The sequence below is a fragment of the Camarhynchus parvulus genome, chromosome 1, assembly GCF_901933205.1.
Source record: "Camarhynchus parvulus chromosome 1, STF_HiC, whole genome shotgun sequence".
NCBI classification, from domain to species: domain Eukaryota; kingdom Metazoa; phylum Chordata; class Aves; order Passeriformes; family Thraupidae; genus Camarhynchus; species Camarhynchus parvulus.
Window position 1 is genome coordinate 91,455,987 of NC_044571.1, and position 17,000 is coordinate 91,472,986.

The following is a 17,000-nucleotide window of genomic DNA, read 5'->3' on the forward strand; positions in this document are numbered from 1 at the left end:
TTAAGTTGAACCAGTCTGAAGAATATAAAGTAATATTTTCTTCTTCCTTCACAGGGATCAGGAAGAAGAAATCAGAAAAAATAGTGCTCACAAACTGCTTTACTTTTTTTTCTTTTTTCACTGTGAGATAATTTATTTTAAATATCAAGGGTCAGAGAGTATAAAAGGACTAGGCTGGTTATTTACAGGGTGACAGTCTCCAGTCTCTGTGCCAGCCACAGTACCCTGCTAAAAGTGAGCATTGCTTTGGGAAAAGCAGAGAAGTCCTGCATTGGCTCACAGTTAGCAGCAGCCCTGGGTACACAGAGCAGCTCACTGCTCATCCCTTGTCTCTCTTGCAGGGTTTATCTCAACTGGTGATCGTGCAAGAACTGCACATGACCTTGCCTGTGATGTAATTTCACCTCAGAAGCAAGTCAGAAACACCCTCGCCTTTTTTCCTGTTGAAGATCAACCCTCAGCAGTCACAATCCACTCCTCCCAAAGCAGGATCTCCTAAAGATGCCTGAGATGGCAGGGAGAGCTCTTGCAGGAGGTTCCCAGCATACCACACGTTGCAGGGGATTTCCCCAGTTGCCAAAGAGAGCAGGGCTGCCAAGGGTTGGGAGGAGGAAGATTCATTTAGGAGCTAGTTTTAGGTCATTGGTCCCAATAAACATTTGCTTGGCATGAGTCCCTGTTGTAAGGAATGTGAAAAACTAAGATGCCAGGGCAGTGAGCAGGAAAGGGAATAAATCACCCAGGTCAGAAGATATAGACCACTGTCAGCTGGTTCCTAGTTTTCCCAGTGAGGTGGGTAGCCAGATGTAAGTATGGCACATAATGGCCATTTTATGTCATACATGAACCAGCAAGGTAAAGAAAAACAGGGCCTGAAAGGGTCTGTGCAAAGAGGTCTCATGCAGAAGAAGTAGGGGAAAGGAAAACTTCTTGGAAAAATGGGGGTTGAGGCACAAAATACCCAAAGGCAGCCCCACAATGCCCCATTGCCTGAAGGAACAGACACCTTCAGTACTGCCAGCAACAAACATTCAGCAGGGTGAAAAACACCAGGTTACATTTCTGTGTGTGTTGGAGGGCAGCATGTGGGATTCTTTTTGGATTGGAGGACACAGCACTCCATCAGCTATGAACAGAGGGTGCTTCTCAGAGAGACTATTGATTTCTCAGAGCTGGGAGTATTGCAGTAAGCTAATAACCTAAAAATACATTTGGTAGCTCCATGAGAGAATTGAAGTGTGCTTTTATTGCCATGAGAGAACTGTGAATATTCACATCTGTAGAGAATAAATACACAGAGCAATACTGCAAACAAACCAAATGACTTTCACCTGCAGCATTTTTTCTTCATCCTGTGTTAGCAGGATGCCTTAGTGCAGCAGTTCTCATGCACACATGCATACTGCCTGCTCTGAAGCCCACACATATCCATGCCTTCAGGAAGCAATCCAAACAGCTGAGAATGACCAGGGTTTTTTTACAAGTCTCAGCTGACACCTAAGCCTGGTCACCACCATTCCTGTCACAGACTCCATCCCTTCCTCACCCTTTCCCTGGCGCCTCAGGTAATTTCAGAGGCTGGAATTAACCTTCAGAAGCACAGATTTTTCTGATTTTTCAGCAGGATTTTTCATAACCCTGATCAGCATCATTCTGTCATCAGTCCAATCCTCTCCTTCCCCCTTAGTTCAGGCAGATAAACCTGAGTTTTTCTGGATGCACTGTGGCATGTTTGGAACTTCTGCACAGATCCAGCATTGCCTGGTTTACTTGGTCACAGCTTTTATTTTTTTTTTAGTACACAAATCATTAAGTGCAATGGGAGGGAAAGGCTTAAGAAGCAGAAAGCAAATTTGAAGAACCCAAACTGAATTGACTTGAGCTGCCATTTATGTAATAGGTCAGTGGTATCATTTGCAACTGGTTGGAGCAGTTAATACTGCATTAGTCTATTTAAAGTATTGCCAGCTTCTCTTCTCCTTCAAAATCCTGCAGCATTTTCCTCTACATTAAATGTGGTGCTTTAATCACACCACACTCAGATGGAGCAGTAAGGTCAGAAGCAAAAGACCAGAGGAGGAAAATAATATTTGATCTTACCTGCTTCTGTGTTCCTACAGTTTTCTCCAGGCAGAATGTCCAGTGACATCCATATTCAGAAGGCCTTGCTAGCCTCTAGAAAGTCTCACAGCCAGTTGTTTCACCCCTTTGCAGAGCTGTTTGAGTTTCAGAAAAACCTCAGGCAAGAGGCCCTTATGCAGGAGGGCAGCTATCCATGACCAAGAGTTATTGGAGGCGTTCGGCAGAGCAAGGACAGAGTCTCTGTGCCTGCTGTGTCCTTCCTGCTCCATTTTTCTCCTCTCTGCTGTTGCACTTGGCAGGAATTTGCAGTTTCTGGCCAGTAGCAGAGAACCTAGTCTTTGCCATTTCTCCCTAACTTTGGCAGATGCTGATTCTCTTTAGATTTCTTTACATTTAGGTATTTCTGTAGTTCTCAGCAGCATAAACATAAAAACACCCAACCCTACTGATGCCTTGTGAAGGCTGACCTAGAACAGAGGCTAGATGGAGTTAAAGAATAAAGTAGGCATTTATTAAAAGGCCTCAATGGATGCACTTGGGCAGTACAAGAACCCAGCCAGGCCTACACCCAAGATGAACCAAAATGATCACAAAAATGGATTAATGGTCATAAGGTCTCTGACTTTTATAAGGTCTGGTCCATTTGCATATTGGAGTTAATTGTCCACTTACAGCTTTAGGTATGAAGTCCCATCCTTGTTTTTCTTTCTTCAGTCCACATTGTTTATGCTCTTGGGCTTGAAATTTGGGTTGGTTGTCCTTGGTCCCAAGCTAGAAAAGGAATTGTTTTGTCCAGCTCTTCTGTGAAGAGAGCTTACCATCCCTTAATATGAAGGTCAGAACTACACACTAAAGCAGTACAGAATCTGAAAAATATAAAAGCTAAAACCTAAGGCACCACTACCACCAAACCTCTCCCTCACCCCCTTGAAAACCAAACCTTAACCACTGACATAAATGGTCTGCATGGTCAATCCATGACTCAAGTCTCACAACAGAAGTGCTGAAGACTAATTTCCTTGTGGAATTTCTCAGTCCACGGTCTCCAAGACAGTTACCACACCACTGAACAGGGGAGTGGCTGATCCGTGAGGATTGACAGTTCTGAAGGCACAGTCATACAGTAAACTCCTTCTGTGTTGCAGGGACCCAAACTTTTTTCCTCATCTCTTCACCCTTATATCTGCCTCCTCCTCTTCCTCAGCACTCTGGCAAGGAACTATTTGGCTGCTGAGTTTCTGTAGCACGCTGCATCTTGGTGCTTTAGCAAGATCTCTGTTACAGGATATTACAGCCTGTCATTGTCCTGCCCCACATGTCCCAGACACAGACCTTCATTGTTTTCCCTTCCCAAAGACACAATCTTCAACGAGAGAAAAAATTCACTTCCACTTCTTTTTAATTAGTATTTTGGTGAATATACAAAAACAAAGAATCAAGGCAGATGGCAAGCATCAGGACATGAACCAGTACATCTACGGAAGAGGCTTCACCTTAAAACACGTTCTACAGAGGAGCATATTTCTCACAATACATTAACTACTGAAGCATTCACTAGGAAAGACACCAGCTCAGTCTGGGCCAAAGTAAACAGCCTTTATTGAACTGAGTGGAAACTGCAAGCGCTGGTGCAAGGACTGGGTTTGGTTCAGTTAGCTCCTTGCTTGCATTTTTTCGCAAGAGTTATTCACTGCCATTATTTGCCATTTGTCCTACCTGATCCAGGGATGTGGAAGGGGAATGACACAGGGAGTGTGACCATTTACACACAGGTAGCGAAAGCAAGAAGCACAATAAACCAGGAGCATGGAACAGCCACATTTGCAAAGGCAACTACAGCACAGAACCCCCTGTGTTCTGCACAAATCCTAGCCCGTAGATGTATGAAATCTTGTGCCAAGTAGAGAACAGCTTTTTTTGGAGGAGTTCCTTGTTAGCAGGTGGAGCTTTTCCTGGACTGGCACTTCTGAAGGTAGGAGCACATGCAGTAGTTTCATCAGTGGCAGGAGGTAGGCTTGCATACAGGCAGCATACTGCTGAGGAGCGAGCTAGCCTTTTATTGGGCTTGACTAGCAACAGAGTGTCTATCTGTGACATGTTTTTATTGCTGACACACTTAAATGCTCAGAGAATTTGCCTTATTCTGAGGCAAGGGTGACAGAGACCAGCAGCAGAAGTTGATCAGTAGAATATAACAGAGAGATGTGCAGTCTTTTCCCTTGCAGCATCTGTCCTTATTGGTCACAAGAGGTTACAGTTTTGCTCCCATAGCCCTTGCTGGAGTGTTATAATTTACATTCAAACTAATTTTAGAGCGACATTTTTCTGGACCAAGTGTAAATGGACATTTTCTTTTCTGATGTCATCAGAGAACAAAGCAGATCACTTTCTTCCCCTCATCTTATGCTCCAGGATTTCTTGCACAGTGAAAGAAGGATTGTGCTTCAGGCAGGAGGCATTAAGGCTGCACAACAAGGGGCAAAGCAGGACAAGAAGATACTTTCCTGCAGTCATCAGTTCTTTATGTCAAGTTTTTGGAGGGGCAAAAGTATATATGGGAGAGGTAGTGGGAAAACTTCAAATCCTCCATGGCCCGAGGAGAATGGAGCAGGAGACAAACAAATGCAGTTTCACATGGCTCTTCAGGACAGCACTGAGGACACCAGGCCTTCAGTATTCAATTGCACTCCAGTAGAACATGGTGCCAAGGAGGACGCAGAACTGAAATGACAACACTATTAAGTTTCTCTGACCCCCATTTCCTGCTCTCCACCCCTCCCCCAGCCCCATTTAGTCCTACTGGTAGGAGAGAGTAACAGAAATTCTTGAAAATCAAAGCCTGTTCAGGCAGAGGATCTTAAAGTTTTTTCTCTGCACAGGAGCTACACAGTAAAGAAAGAAGATACATGCAGCTGTAACTAGTTGGCTATCACTCTGCTCACTGGGGATTGTCATGAAGCTGCTGAAGCCCGAGTACTGAATACATTCATGCAAAATCTTCGAACTACAAGCTCAATTATCTATCTTGATGATCCAATACCCTTCACAAAGAAGCATCTGCAAGCTGTGTTTGCTGTGTTGTATTGCTGAGATGGCAGCAGGTTGCTGCAGGCCACGGCAAGCTGGAAAGCCATCTAATTCCCCATCTCTGGAAGCCAGAATGAAGGGGAACTTGTAAATGTAGCCCTTAGTGGAGCAGGCTACAGGCAGATTTGTGATGAATGAATGACGATAATCTATGGACATTTTAAATGTGTCAGTCCTGTCATCCACCTCCACCCAACTGGGTGTGGAATAGCAGGAGAAGAGAAGAGGAAATAAAAGCAAATATTAAGTACTTACAGTCCAGCAGAGGATGGCAAAGCCAAACCAGGCAACACCCCAGGCATGTGCATTCACTGGCCCAGAAATAGCATCGTAACAACCCTGAAAGACAACCGGGAATGACTCAACACCAGCAATGAGCCTGCACTGCAAGGTGACAAACTTATCCACCCCCGAGAGAGACTGAGGTGGCATGGTGGCATGCTCCTCTCCTGCTGCAATTTGGGTAGCTCAGAGGGTCTCAAAACACCAAGCTAGAGCTACACTGCCTATTGACAACTTGCAGATAATCCACCTGTTTCTGGCTCCAAATACAAAGCAGACCCACCTCAAACACTTCAAGGGCAACTTGCTGTGCCATCACTTGCCAAGTACACTTAGATAACCAAACACAGTTGACACAGAATTGACCTCCAGAATCAAGAAGCGTCAAGAAAATTTGGAAGCTTGAATGCCTTCTAGAAATGCAAGCTAGTGCAGAAGCTGATGCTCATGACCCAGCAGCCTAGTGAATAGGACATGATGGTCTACTGAAAAGTCATTCCTTGAGGAGGAGAACTGCTGATTTGCCTACTCATATTGTATACTCTCATCTTTGGGCTAAGTTTGATTTAGCTACTGTCCATCTACATGTTAGAGATGTCACTTCTTACTAGTGGCTTGGGAAATTTCTCTCTCCATCAGGAAAGACTTTATCCTAAAAAAAATTCCTGTCCTGTTCAGCAACATGGCCAGGACTCTACAGGCATTTCTTCTCCTCCAGAAAGCTTCTGAACACCTGTAGCTTGCAGTCAAGGAGAAAGGTTTCTTTTCCTTCCAGCCAGGCACTAATATATGCTAACTGAAAAAAGCAGAGATGATCTTACATTGCTGTTATAGTAGCCAGACACTCCAAGTTTGCAGCCATCAAGGTTGACAGGGAGCCCTTTAGCATCCAGCACGCAGCACGCCCGTGGCCAGGGGTAGTCGGCGTCGCTGTGCGTGTCGCGGAAGGCAGACGTGTACTCCTGCCAGTCGGAGGGGCCATTCACCCCACAGCAGTGGCTCTGCAGGGACACAGAAGGGAAGGGTCTCTGTGAGCCCAGGTCACAGCCCTGCACATGTCAGCACACCGGTTAGGCATTAATCACAGATTTATGGGGGAGACTTTTGAAGTGCCTGCCTTTGACAGTCTGCCGTCTGATAAACGAGCTAAACAGGGAGTGTGCCAGAACTTTAAGGTTCAAGGCAGATGCCATCCTCTTTATCATCCAGCAGCTCCGAGGAGGACTTGAAATTCCAGACTTGCAGAGCATTTAGTAATTAGTGACTTTTCAGTGTTGTTACCTGATGCATGAGTTCATCCCAAGTCTTTGTGACCTCATTGTCACTGTTATTGTTTGGATCTGACTTCTGATATCTCTCCAGCATTTGCTTCAGGAAGACATTTGGAGTCAGCTACAGGAAAAAAAAACACCAGAGAAAAATGCAGAAACTATGTAAATAAGTGGCCATGTAAAGCAAATCCAGGGTTATTTGGGGAGGGTTTGTTTTCTTGTTTCAGAGTCCTGCTGGAGAACAGGAATGTTGCTTCTCCTCTGGTTTTACACATGAGAATAAAGAGCAGGCTTTGAGGAGCAGGAGCAGCAAAGATGAAGACCTCAAGCAGGCACTACTAGATGTATATCACAAGAGCTGTGCAGAAGCTATGGATTGCATTTGGTATGTTGGAACTAAAGCACCACAAATAATTTCCCTCCCCACAGTATCTCCAATAATCCATGTAATCTTTCCCTCATTAGTAACACTGCCTGGGGCAACGCTGAAGATTTTCTTCTCTGTGTATGATAGATCAATCAGTCGGTAGCTGAAAGACTAAACACTGTATTGATGATTCAACTAACCCACGCTATTATTTCCTTAACCACAAGGTGTTAAACATTTTAAAATGTTAAAAACAACAAAACTATGTTCGAAACAACAAAGCTATTTCTTTGATTAGAATAATGATGTTGGAGTTTTTCCTTGTGGGGTTGTCTTCTGCTCAGCAGTAGTCCTGTGAGTTTACACTGTATTATCATATTTACTGCGCTGAACAGGGTGACTGTGTGCCCTAGAACTTGTGTTTCTCAGCAAAATTAAAAGAATACATGAGGAAAGAAATACTCACTGAGTCTTGGTGAGTCGCTGCTGTGATGCTAGAAGCCATTTCAAATGCAAAAGTGATAGTCATCAGAATGATGTACTGTGGGAAAAACAGCAGAATTAGTTCTTGGAGATACAGTTCAGCATTTTTTTCAAGATTAGGCTGGAAACCCTGCTTGATGCAAAGGTGGCCAGGCTATTGTATTCCCTCTCACCCAGCCTGAATGTTCTCGTAGCCCTTCCCAGTGCTTGCTCCAGTTTGCAATCTGCTTTCTTGAAGGGGAATGACTGGAATTGTTCTCCATCTCACAGACAAGATTTCATCAGAACCTCATGGCATTAAGACTACCCTGCCTTCATGGAAAATACCTTGTCCTTTTCTTTGTTGCGTCTCATTGGCAACCTATGTTTGTGTCATGTGCCGTCCTTTCACTTCCACTTACCAGCTCTAAGCTTTTCAGCAGGAAGCTGTTCACTCCTAGCAGGAGAGATTGTACTTTGGGGAAAGAGAAGGTGCAGCTTGGGGCATCATTCAGATCCCCCTGATTTTCATAATCAGATTTCCTGAACACTCCTACATTGTGAGCAAAGATCCTTCATGAAAACAGATTACAAGGGTCACCTCTCATAGTCTCTTTCACTCTTTTGTTTCCCTTTCCAGCATAATCCCTTTGACAGTTTCCTTTTTTTTTTTTTTGGAGTTCTCATATGTATCTGTTCCTCCTCCCACATTTTATAATGTTCTTCTCTGATTTAAAGCATTTTTTTCCTACTTACCTCAGTTTCTGTCTCTTGTACCCTCTCATATATTCTAAACCAGAGCCTTGGGTTTCAGCTGAGGCACCAAAATTCAGAGTTAAGGGAATTCTGTTTCCTCAGCTGTTTTCTGGCATATTCCCTGGCTAAAGAGTTCAGATCTCTGAGTGCCTCTTGTCTAAAACAGACACCCTGCAACCCCACAGTAATCCACAAGAGAGCTCATTTCAGAGTTTTCATCTCTACCCTTTGTTAATGCAAACACCAATTAAGTTTTGCCACTGCCATACTAAATGACTAAGTAAGACATTGTACAGAGATTTGTCCACATCTTAACATTGTTTTGGCTTATCCAAAGCTCTGTCCCCACCCCTGTAATTTCTGCCTGCCTGCTGATGTCTTATGTTCTTCATTGCATCCGTATTTGGTATCCTGACACTTACTAATGCCTTGTACAGAAGTCATTACTTATCAGCTCCTAAACTGAATAGTGCATGACAGCTGAAAAGCAGTAAGGGGTGGGGAGAAACAAGGATCTAAACCACATCCCAGCTATATGTGATTGCACAAGTGCTCCTGCATTGCTTCAGGGCAAGGTCAGGGTCAAGCCAGTCAAACCTTCACTGTGACTATCTCCATTTATTCCCTCAGCCTGGTTCAGCAGCTTCTTGGGCATGAGTCTTCACAGGAGACACCTTCTGGGACACCACAGCCATGACCAAGAAGAACCTTTGGCTCCTTATCAGTATAAAAGCTGTCTTTGCTCATTGGTTGTTTCCCAAGGTGACCAGGGACACCAAAGCAGCGTTTGTTCAGTTTGGCAGCAATAGGAAGGCAAATTTTGCTACACTTACCACCAACAGCAAGGTCCTGCTGGCCCTGATGACTCCAATGATACCAAGGATAGACAGGGCAAAGAGTGCAAGGCCAACAAAGATGCCAATCCAGGCAGCAGCGTGGATGTCACTGTTTTCTGTGGCTTTCAGCAGAGTGTAGGCACCATGCTGGTTGGACACAATGTAGATACACTCTGCTGTCAGGGCAATGCCGCACATCTGGGAAGCACAAGAAACCCATTAGTTCGAGGTTCCCCAAAGAAATAGCAAAGAAAGAAACAGGTGTAGACTGCTTTCCTTTAATTCAACCTCCTGCCAAGTGGGAGCTGCCCAACTCCCTCAGCCCAGCTCTACAATCTCTTGTATTGGGACTTAGAAGAATTGCAGGCAAATCTCACCCAGCCTTGATCTCAGAGGTCAGGCCCAGGACTTGAGGATATTAAGAAAGAATGAACAGAACCGTTCTATTACTATATGGAGGGAGGTGGCTGGAAAAATGTTAGTCTGCTCCTACTGACAGTTCTAAGGCTTTTCCCCTAGCACCCATCTTGATACTGTGGATCTGTTCCTGCTGTCCCTTTCTCACCCAACTGATCGTTAGGACAGCTCTCCTTATCCTCTTCTCTCATGCTTTACTGGACCATGTATGTGTGGATTTCACAAGTGAAGAGGGAGAACTGCTGTTTTAAGAAGTGTCATACTGGAAGGAAGCCTCCACCCATACTTGTTCCACTTCACTTACCCCAATGACCACATTCCCAAAGACTAACAGACCCTGCAAGATGTGTATGCAATCATCACTTTTCGCCATCTTTAACTCTTCATGCAACCTAGAAAACAACAAATAGAGTCTTCAATTAAATCACCAGTACAATATGCTTCAATCAGAAACACAAATTATCCGTGAGGAGAAGGACAGACAGAACTTGCCAGCCTGTCTGTACACCTCCCATCCCTTGCTTTATAGTAGTTTCAGAGGAGACGTCCCCAGGTGTTAATCTGCTAACTCAAACTCTCCCTGATACTGGAGCTACAGAAGACTGGGCCCACTTTGGGGACAGCTGATGTCTTCAGCTCCCTTTTGATGAGGATTTTCATCCTCACAACATCACTCACAACAACCTCCGCTCATGGTGTGTCATCTCTACCTGGCCAGAAACACCAGCTCCATCTGGATGCAGAGGGAACAAGTTCAGCACCCTCACTCCACCCCTATTCCTATCCTGGGCCATTTTGACCAGCACCACCATGGGACTGAACTGGTAACCACGGTGCTCTGGCTGTATCCCACACACACCTTCAGCACAGGGCTTTGCTATGAGCAGCCCCATCTCCCACCCGTGCTGGGAATGGGAGCTGAGTGCCCCAAGTCAGGTGTGAGGGAGGAAGAGGAGAGAGGGACAGCTCAGGTTGCAGCTGGCTCATGGGAGGCAGGCCAAGTAGCATTCCCACCGAATTCCTGAGAGTGCTTACATCCTGCAGTCTAGAGTCAGGTGTCCTGCCTCAAATTCATCTCCTTCCAGAGAGAGCAGCATAAAGGCTTCAGTCAGAGGTGTGAGACCTCTTGGAGAAAGAAGCTCAGACACCAGAGCCTACCAAGTTTTTCTTTGAAAGGGATGGAGCATGTGTGCATGGAGAGGGTAAGGGGAAAAAACCCCAACCCTGAGACAACCACATTTACCAGGTGGTTAAGAAAATATAAAGCAGGAAAGAAAGGCTGCAGTGAGCCCAGCTTGAGCAGACAGCAGCAAAAACTGCTTGAATGTCCTTCTTCTGCCTGAGTACCTGCACTTGTGCCTCTCTTTTGCTGAAGCCACTGACTTCCTGATTCTTCAAAGAAGATGTTGGGATATATGAGCAGACAAAGGTCTCAAGGAAGGGGAGCTTTCTGAGGAACAGAACATTGTGAGATGTCTCTAAAAATGCCACCTCCTGCCTCCTCAGCAGCTGCCCTTTTTGGGGTATGCAGGACCTCCAACAGTGACAGACGAAAACCAAGCACTTTGTACCACTCTCTCTGCAGTGGTGTGAGGGTTAGGCATGCAGACAGTGCTCTCACCATTATATTGGCAATGCCTAAGTATTTTTGTATGATAGCATGTGTAGGATTTTTTTAATAATATGTGGCCATTATTTTTAAGTTGAGAAGACTTTTTAGTCCCAGCTGGGTGTTTGGAGGCCAGACCCAGTACACATCAAACTGTATAGCTCTGTGTTTGAAAATGGCAGGCTCTTGAGGTCAACCTGGATCTCTGTCCCTGACAAACTTCCTGACAAGCCAGGGTGTCCAGGGGCTGTCTTGCAGGTTAAATCTGAGTCTGGGCAATGTTCAGCCATGTGTTCTGTAATAAACACTGCAGAGTCTGCCAAACCGAAGATGAATCCTGGTCTCCCACTCATCTGAGAGCTGTAGAGACCACTGCCTGGCTCATGGGCTTGTGTGCTGCAAACTCCAGAGATGTTAAAAAACCTTTTAGTTATTGCCATCTAAGGGACATTGCAAGCCAGGCAGCAATCCGAAAAGCAAGGAACTCTTTACTGCTTGAACACAGGCACTTGAACTCTGACTGCTACATGGGAAAGTGGGTCTGCTCCAGTTGCACTAAAAAAAGCAAGGTTAAATGTGTCACCCTGTTGAGGATAACAACAGCACTGACACCTTGTACATGGGCTGTCCATCCAGCCCAAGCTCTTGCCTCTCCACAAGCTGGCTTTCTTCTCCTCCTTGGCAGGCAGAACCTGGCTCACTCCTGTCTCCCCTTGGGCAGGTATTATTGCAGTTACATTAGCTGGAGAAAGCAAGCCCCTTCTCTTGGGGTGAGCCCACCTCCAGTGGGCTGCTATGGTTGTGAGGAAAGCTGGACAGTCACCACCACAGGTATCAGCTGGAAAATGGCAAGCTTCCAGACAACCCAAGGTTCTCCCATACCTTGACTAAGTTCAATGGGATTGCAGTGCAGGGGGAAGCAGAGTGACCAAGAAGAAGAAAAGGGAAGGAAAAAAGGATGTACTGTAGACCTAAAAAATCCCACTTGCCATATTTCTATGAATTATCCCTCTACCTCCACGTGATTGGTCCTAAAAGAGTTCATTTCTTGGTGTCCACTTTATTGACCTGCACCACATGGGTCAACCCCTTGTCTGACCTCCTCTCCCTTGCAGGTGGCCCAGTGTCACTGTCAGTGATGAGAGACCAGGCAGGTCCAAGGCCATGCCAACAGCTGGGCAGCTGGAGAGCCAATCCTCCAACCTGTCCCAGAGGAGAAGCTGTGGGAGACCAGGAGCTTTCCTCTGCCCCTCATGCCTCAGAGGCGAGCTGTGTTTAGCAAGAGCGGGTTGCACAGCGCTAGGCACAGGTGCATGACTACAGAGGCATGAGGCAAGCTTGGCTGGCGTGCCCGAGGCAGGCTGTGCACAGAGGCAACTCACAGGCACCCCCGGGTGGGACAGTGGTGGGCAGCCCTCCACCAACCCCCAGAGACACAGCTACCAGCAGCCTCTGCCCACAGACACAAATACACGTGGAGGTAGAGAAGCCTTCTTCTTGGGCTTGTTAAAATTAGTTTTACGATCCAAATGCAGTTTCCTGGGGCTTCAAGGAAACCCCTGAGGAAACTGGAGCTTCAGCTGCAACCTTTATCCAAAACTTCCACTAAGAAGGCAGCCAGGTCCTGGAATTTCAACCTTGACCTGGTGTTCCTCAGCACATCCTAGAAACCTTGTAATTTAGGTGTGACCTATCTAGGTCTGAGGTATTCAAGTATCACTGCCACAGACTTTGCTCCATGCTCTAAGCAGCTTTGTTGCTCTCGTTGTACCAAAAACCCCTGTGTCCCTCCTGAGGCACATACTTCTTACTCTTCCTGACACTCTGGTCACAAGCAGTACAACTGGTTGTAACTTCTCCCGTGTCCTCTCCCCTCACACCCCCAAAACGTTCCTTACGCTCATGGGGGTCCAGCTGAGCCTGCCAGAGCCCAGGAGAAGTGGTAGTCTTGCCTCCCCTTGGTACCTAACCCACAAGCTGCAGACAATCTATTATTTTCATGCCCTTGAAGCTTTCTTGACCTCCCCTCACTTCCTTTACTCTCAGTACCTCTGAGACCCTCAGCACAACTGTGGGAGACAAAAAGGAAGCTCCTTTCTGCAGAGGCTGGCTTCTGCCCTTGTGTTTTGGGTGATAACCTCAGGCAGGCTTTGAAAGGACACTCTTCTGGCAACAGTTCCTGGATTCAAATGGGATTTAGTGTCTGTTGTGCACCTCTTGTACACATTGTGCTGGTCAATCTTTTGAAGCCTCCACACCCTGTTTCTATATATCCCTGGGACAGGATTTCAGTGGCCTTACAGATTAATTCCCCCTTCTTAGCCTAGTTCTACTCCATCTCTAGCCAAAAAACCCAATGGATGAGAATTCATTTGGCATTGCCCAACACAGAACCAGGTGGCATTTCGATTGCCTTGCGTTTTGTGCTAGTTGTCAAGCACTGTGACAAAGGGACATCCCAAAACATCCCTGTGAGCACCATTGGCTTCACACCCTGCTCCTGGAGGTTTCTCAGCATGGTGCTGGGGCTTGTATGGGCTTCACATCACCCCTTGCCACCTCCCTTTCCCTCAGCATCCCCGCTCAGGGCGTTGCATTCTCATGCCCTGGTGCAAGGAGGCAGAGACAAAGGATTCATTTGTTTTGTGACTCACGGGCTCTGCCCCGCTCGAGTGAGTGCAGCTGAGCAAACCCGGCTGCCCAGCAGCAGAATCCTGCTCCCTGCCCGCACAGCCCCGGGGCAGGAGCCTGGGCACCTCCCCTCCTGTCCAAGCCCAGCTGGAGAGCATGTCTCTGCAGGCAGCAGCAAGGTGCCCGGGCTAGCCCTGGGGTGCTGATGGAGGGAAGTCACCCAGGCGGAACCGCTGCCGGAGGTGCCGTGCCAAGGCCAGTGCCAGTGCCATGGGAAGCCTCCCTGAGCCACAGACCGCCTGCGGACCCCGATGCATCAGCAATAAACTTACTTTTGGGGTTTGTTAAAAATTGGTTATGATGGAAAATTTATCCCCTAAGGGGCTTAAAAAGAAGGTATTTACTAAGTGCTTGGGACACCTCCAGAATTGCACAGTTTTTAAGAGGAAGTAATTTAATATGTTAATGATGAATCACTTGAACTCCACTGTAAGAAGCTGAATGTTTTACAAATGTCAGTTCATCATTTGTTTACTTATTTCAAAGCAAACATCTCCAGTGGACACAAACTCATGCACTCCTCCTGCCCTGCTGGACTTTCCCCAGTGCTCTACCTCTGACAGAAAACTTCTTGTGTGCTAGGAGTCAACCACACTCAGAAATGGAAGAGGCAGACAATTATTTTGTGCTACCAGAGGAGAAAAATAAAGCAAAAACATAGCTCAGCATCAAGCAGAGGTCACAGACTAATTAAGTTTCCTTTCAAAGAGATTGCTATGAAATGAAGCCTGTGTGAACAGTGGTGTGGCTGGTAAATCATCATCAAGCATAATTACCTTGTAAGTAGAGCTGGGAGGTAGGTTTTTCCTCTCTCCTTTATTAATTCAGCACAGCCAAAACAAGCAGGTTTTTTAAACTTTCCTATTTTCACAAGTGAGGGGGAACTACAAGATTCGTCTTCCTCTACAACAATTTTTCCTTTTTTTTCTTTTAACACTCAGATTTACAACATATTTAATTTTTCCATTTCCTTCTCCCCAGTCTTCAGGAGAAAAAATATGAAACAAATTAAAATAGCCGTAGAGAAGACACAGCCTGAGGTAAGAAAAATGAAATACCTAATAATTTCATGCAGTTAACCTTATCCAGGTACCAGACTCCCACATACCAAACACAGTCCAGGGACTAAAATAAAAAACCATTAAATGTAAGAGCTGTCTTTTCTCCTAATAGGCACTTCATGCCTCTTTAAGAGGAAGACCATGACCAAAGCAAGGTACTCACCACTCTCTTCTCGTGATGCTTCCAGCAGAAATCCCAACCCACCTGCAAAGCTGAAAAGGCCCTTTTCTCCCACCTCCGCTGCCCTTTAAAGGGCCCAGTTTGCTGAGGAGCGTGCTGTGTGATTGGTGGGGTGCCCATCACATGAGGAAAACTTTTTTTTCTAGCCAAACCTGTTCCCCAGTCCTCCTGGGACCGAAGGGTGTCTCTGTGATTCTTAGATCATATCGGAATGTCGTTGTGCTGAAAACACAAAGCTTTAAAGAATTTCTATTCTTATACTCTCAAAAGGGTGGATGAGTGAGTCACTCATATGAGGCACTTGAACTTTAAAGAGGATGGGCAAGTTGGAAGGACGTAAATATACGAGGATTGCTGGGTCACTGTTTGAACGTAGGTATAAGAAGAATGCACTGAATAGAAAAATAAAGTAAATTAATTGTAATGTTTTTATTTAATTATGTAGCACGGGAATGATCCAGTTGTTTGGGTTGGATCCATTTTCATTTCATTCAGCTTGGGATTTTTTTGGAAACAGAAGTGTAAGTGTTGGCTACTCTGCAGGACACTGTGGATGACATGAAAAGTGGGGAGAATATTTCATTTCCTTGGGCACTCTGGATTTTCCATGTAGTCAGTCCTATTAAGACAGAGCAAAATGAAGAACAGATATATGTATTAATTGGCCTGTGATGAACTGAGAACGGCTATGGCTGAGGAACAACAACAGAAAAGGAAGGTCTCTCACCTTCCCCTCTCACCCTCATTCCAGCACAAGTTTGCCAAAAGTCAAGATTCACATTACTGGTGCCTTGAGCATATTTCTGGCAAAAGCACAGGTGGTTGTACTTGCTGTTCTTCATCTGCTGATGCAAAAACCAGCCAAATAAGTAACAGGCTTGGGAAGGGTAATGGGAGTTCCATGATGTTAGAGCCCATCACAAGTCAAAAAACAAGCACGAAAATAAAGTCTGTATGCCCTATTGGTGACAATCCTGGCAAATATTTTGTGTGAAATTAGTGAGCAATGGTTCACTAAAGGGTCTTATGGATTTCTTGGTACTTGTAGACAACTGAAGAGAGATCCCACTCTCCCATGAGGTCTGTGTGAGATTTAACCCTGAAGAAAGGACAGTACTTTTGGCATTTCCCTTTCCATGAGGTACCACAGCCATAAGCAGAAGGAGACACATCAATTGCAGCCAGCCTGATCTACTAGAAAGGGACAAGAAAATAGTCCCTTGGTCCCTCAAGAATACAGATGCAGATTTGTCTAGACTTAAAGGACTCAGACCTCCTTGCCCACTAATTTTGCTCCCTAAAACCCATGCAGTCTGTTTTGGTGCAGTTGCCACCCCGTATTTTGGCAATGCTGGTGGGACCAGGTGTTTCACACCAGCTGGTGTCCTGGGCTCTAGGAAGGCAGACTCACATCATTGTTGTTGGACACCGAGAGCAGCTGGCAGGGGAAAAAGCAGTGCCTCCATCTCCTGAGCATCACAGTTGGGCAGATCTTGGGGCAGTGATTAGACAAAAGCCTGCCATGGTAAAACATCCCATCACATCTCAGCTGGGAGGAGAAAAGAGGCTGCAGCTGTGGAAATACTGTCTTGGGAAAACAAGAGGAGGAAAGAGAGGAGAGGGAAGGGGAAGCTGGCAGTGAAGCTCATAGTCTTGCCAATCACCAGAACTGAAAGTAGCTGCTGGAAGAGAACCCAGGTGCAGCTGAGCTCTTGCAGCTCTGTAGCCCTGTCCAGGGCACTGCAAAAAGTTGTTAGAATGAATCCTTGTTTGGGCTGGAAGAGTGAGTCAGGCTGGACTGGGTGGTGGTCACCCTTCAGCTGCCGCCACCATTTGGCTCTCACAATTTGCTAATCTGGTTTAGAATCTGGGTAAGAATATTTTTTATGATCTCTGGA

The 17,000-nt window shown here is 45.8% G+C and overlaps 1 protein-coding gene across 1 annotated transcript; it reads right to left on the bottom strand.

Annotated features, from left to right (window-relative positions):
• Window positions 1-3,500: 3,500 nt before the first annotated feature.
• Window positions 3,501-15,201, bottom strand: UPK1B (uroplakin 1B). The gene is made up of 8 exons (XM_030951667.1): window positions 15,085-15,201; window positions 9,865-9,952; window positions 9,141-9,341; window positions 7,556-7,630; window positions 6,733-6,843; window positions 6,273-6,452; window positions 5,425-5,508; window positions 3,501-4,803 (listed from the first exon to the last, which is right to left on the bottom strand). The coding sequence occupies exons 2-8, from the start codon at window positions 9,931-9,933 to the stop codon at window positions 4,753-4,755; spliced, it is 771 nt and encodes a 256-aa protein (XP_030807527.1). The 5' UTR covers window positions 9,934-9,952; window positions 15,085-15,201; the 3' UTR covers window positions 3,501-4,752.
• Between the last annotated feature and the right edge of the window lie 1,799 nt (window positions 15,202-17,000).

Bases quoted from the DNA above. Each gene is read 5' to 3' on its own strand.
- UPK1B (XM_030951667.1), bottom strand. From the start codon at position 9,933: ATGGCGAAAAGTGATGATTGCATACACATCTTGCAGGGTCTGTTAGTC. The intron at 9,342-9,864 runs GTAAGTGAAGTG...TGTGCTTCCCAG, and splicing joins TTGGGAATGTGGTCATTGGG to ATGTGCGGCATTGCCCTGAC. The intron at 4,804-5,424 runs GTAAGTACTTAA...TTGTCATTTCAG, and splicing joins TTGCCATCCTCTGCTGGACT to TTCTGCGTCCTCCTTGGCAC.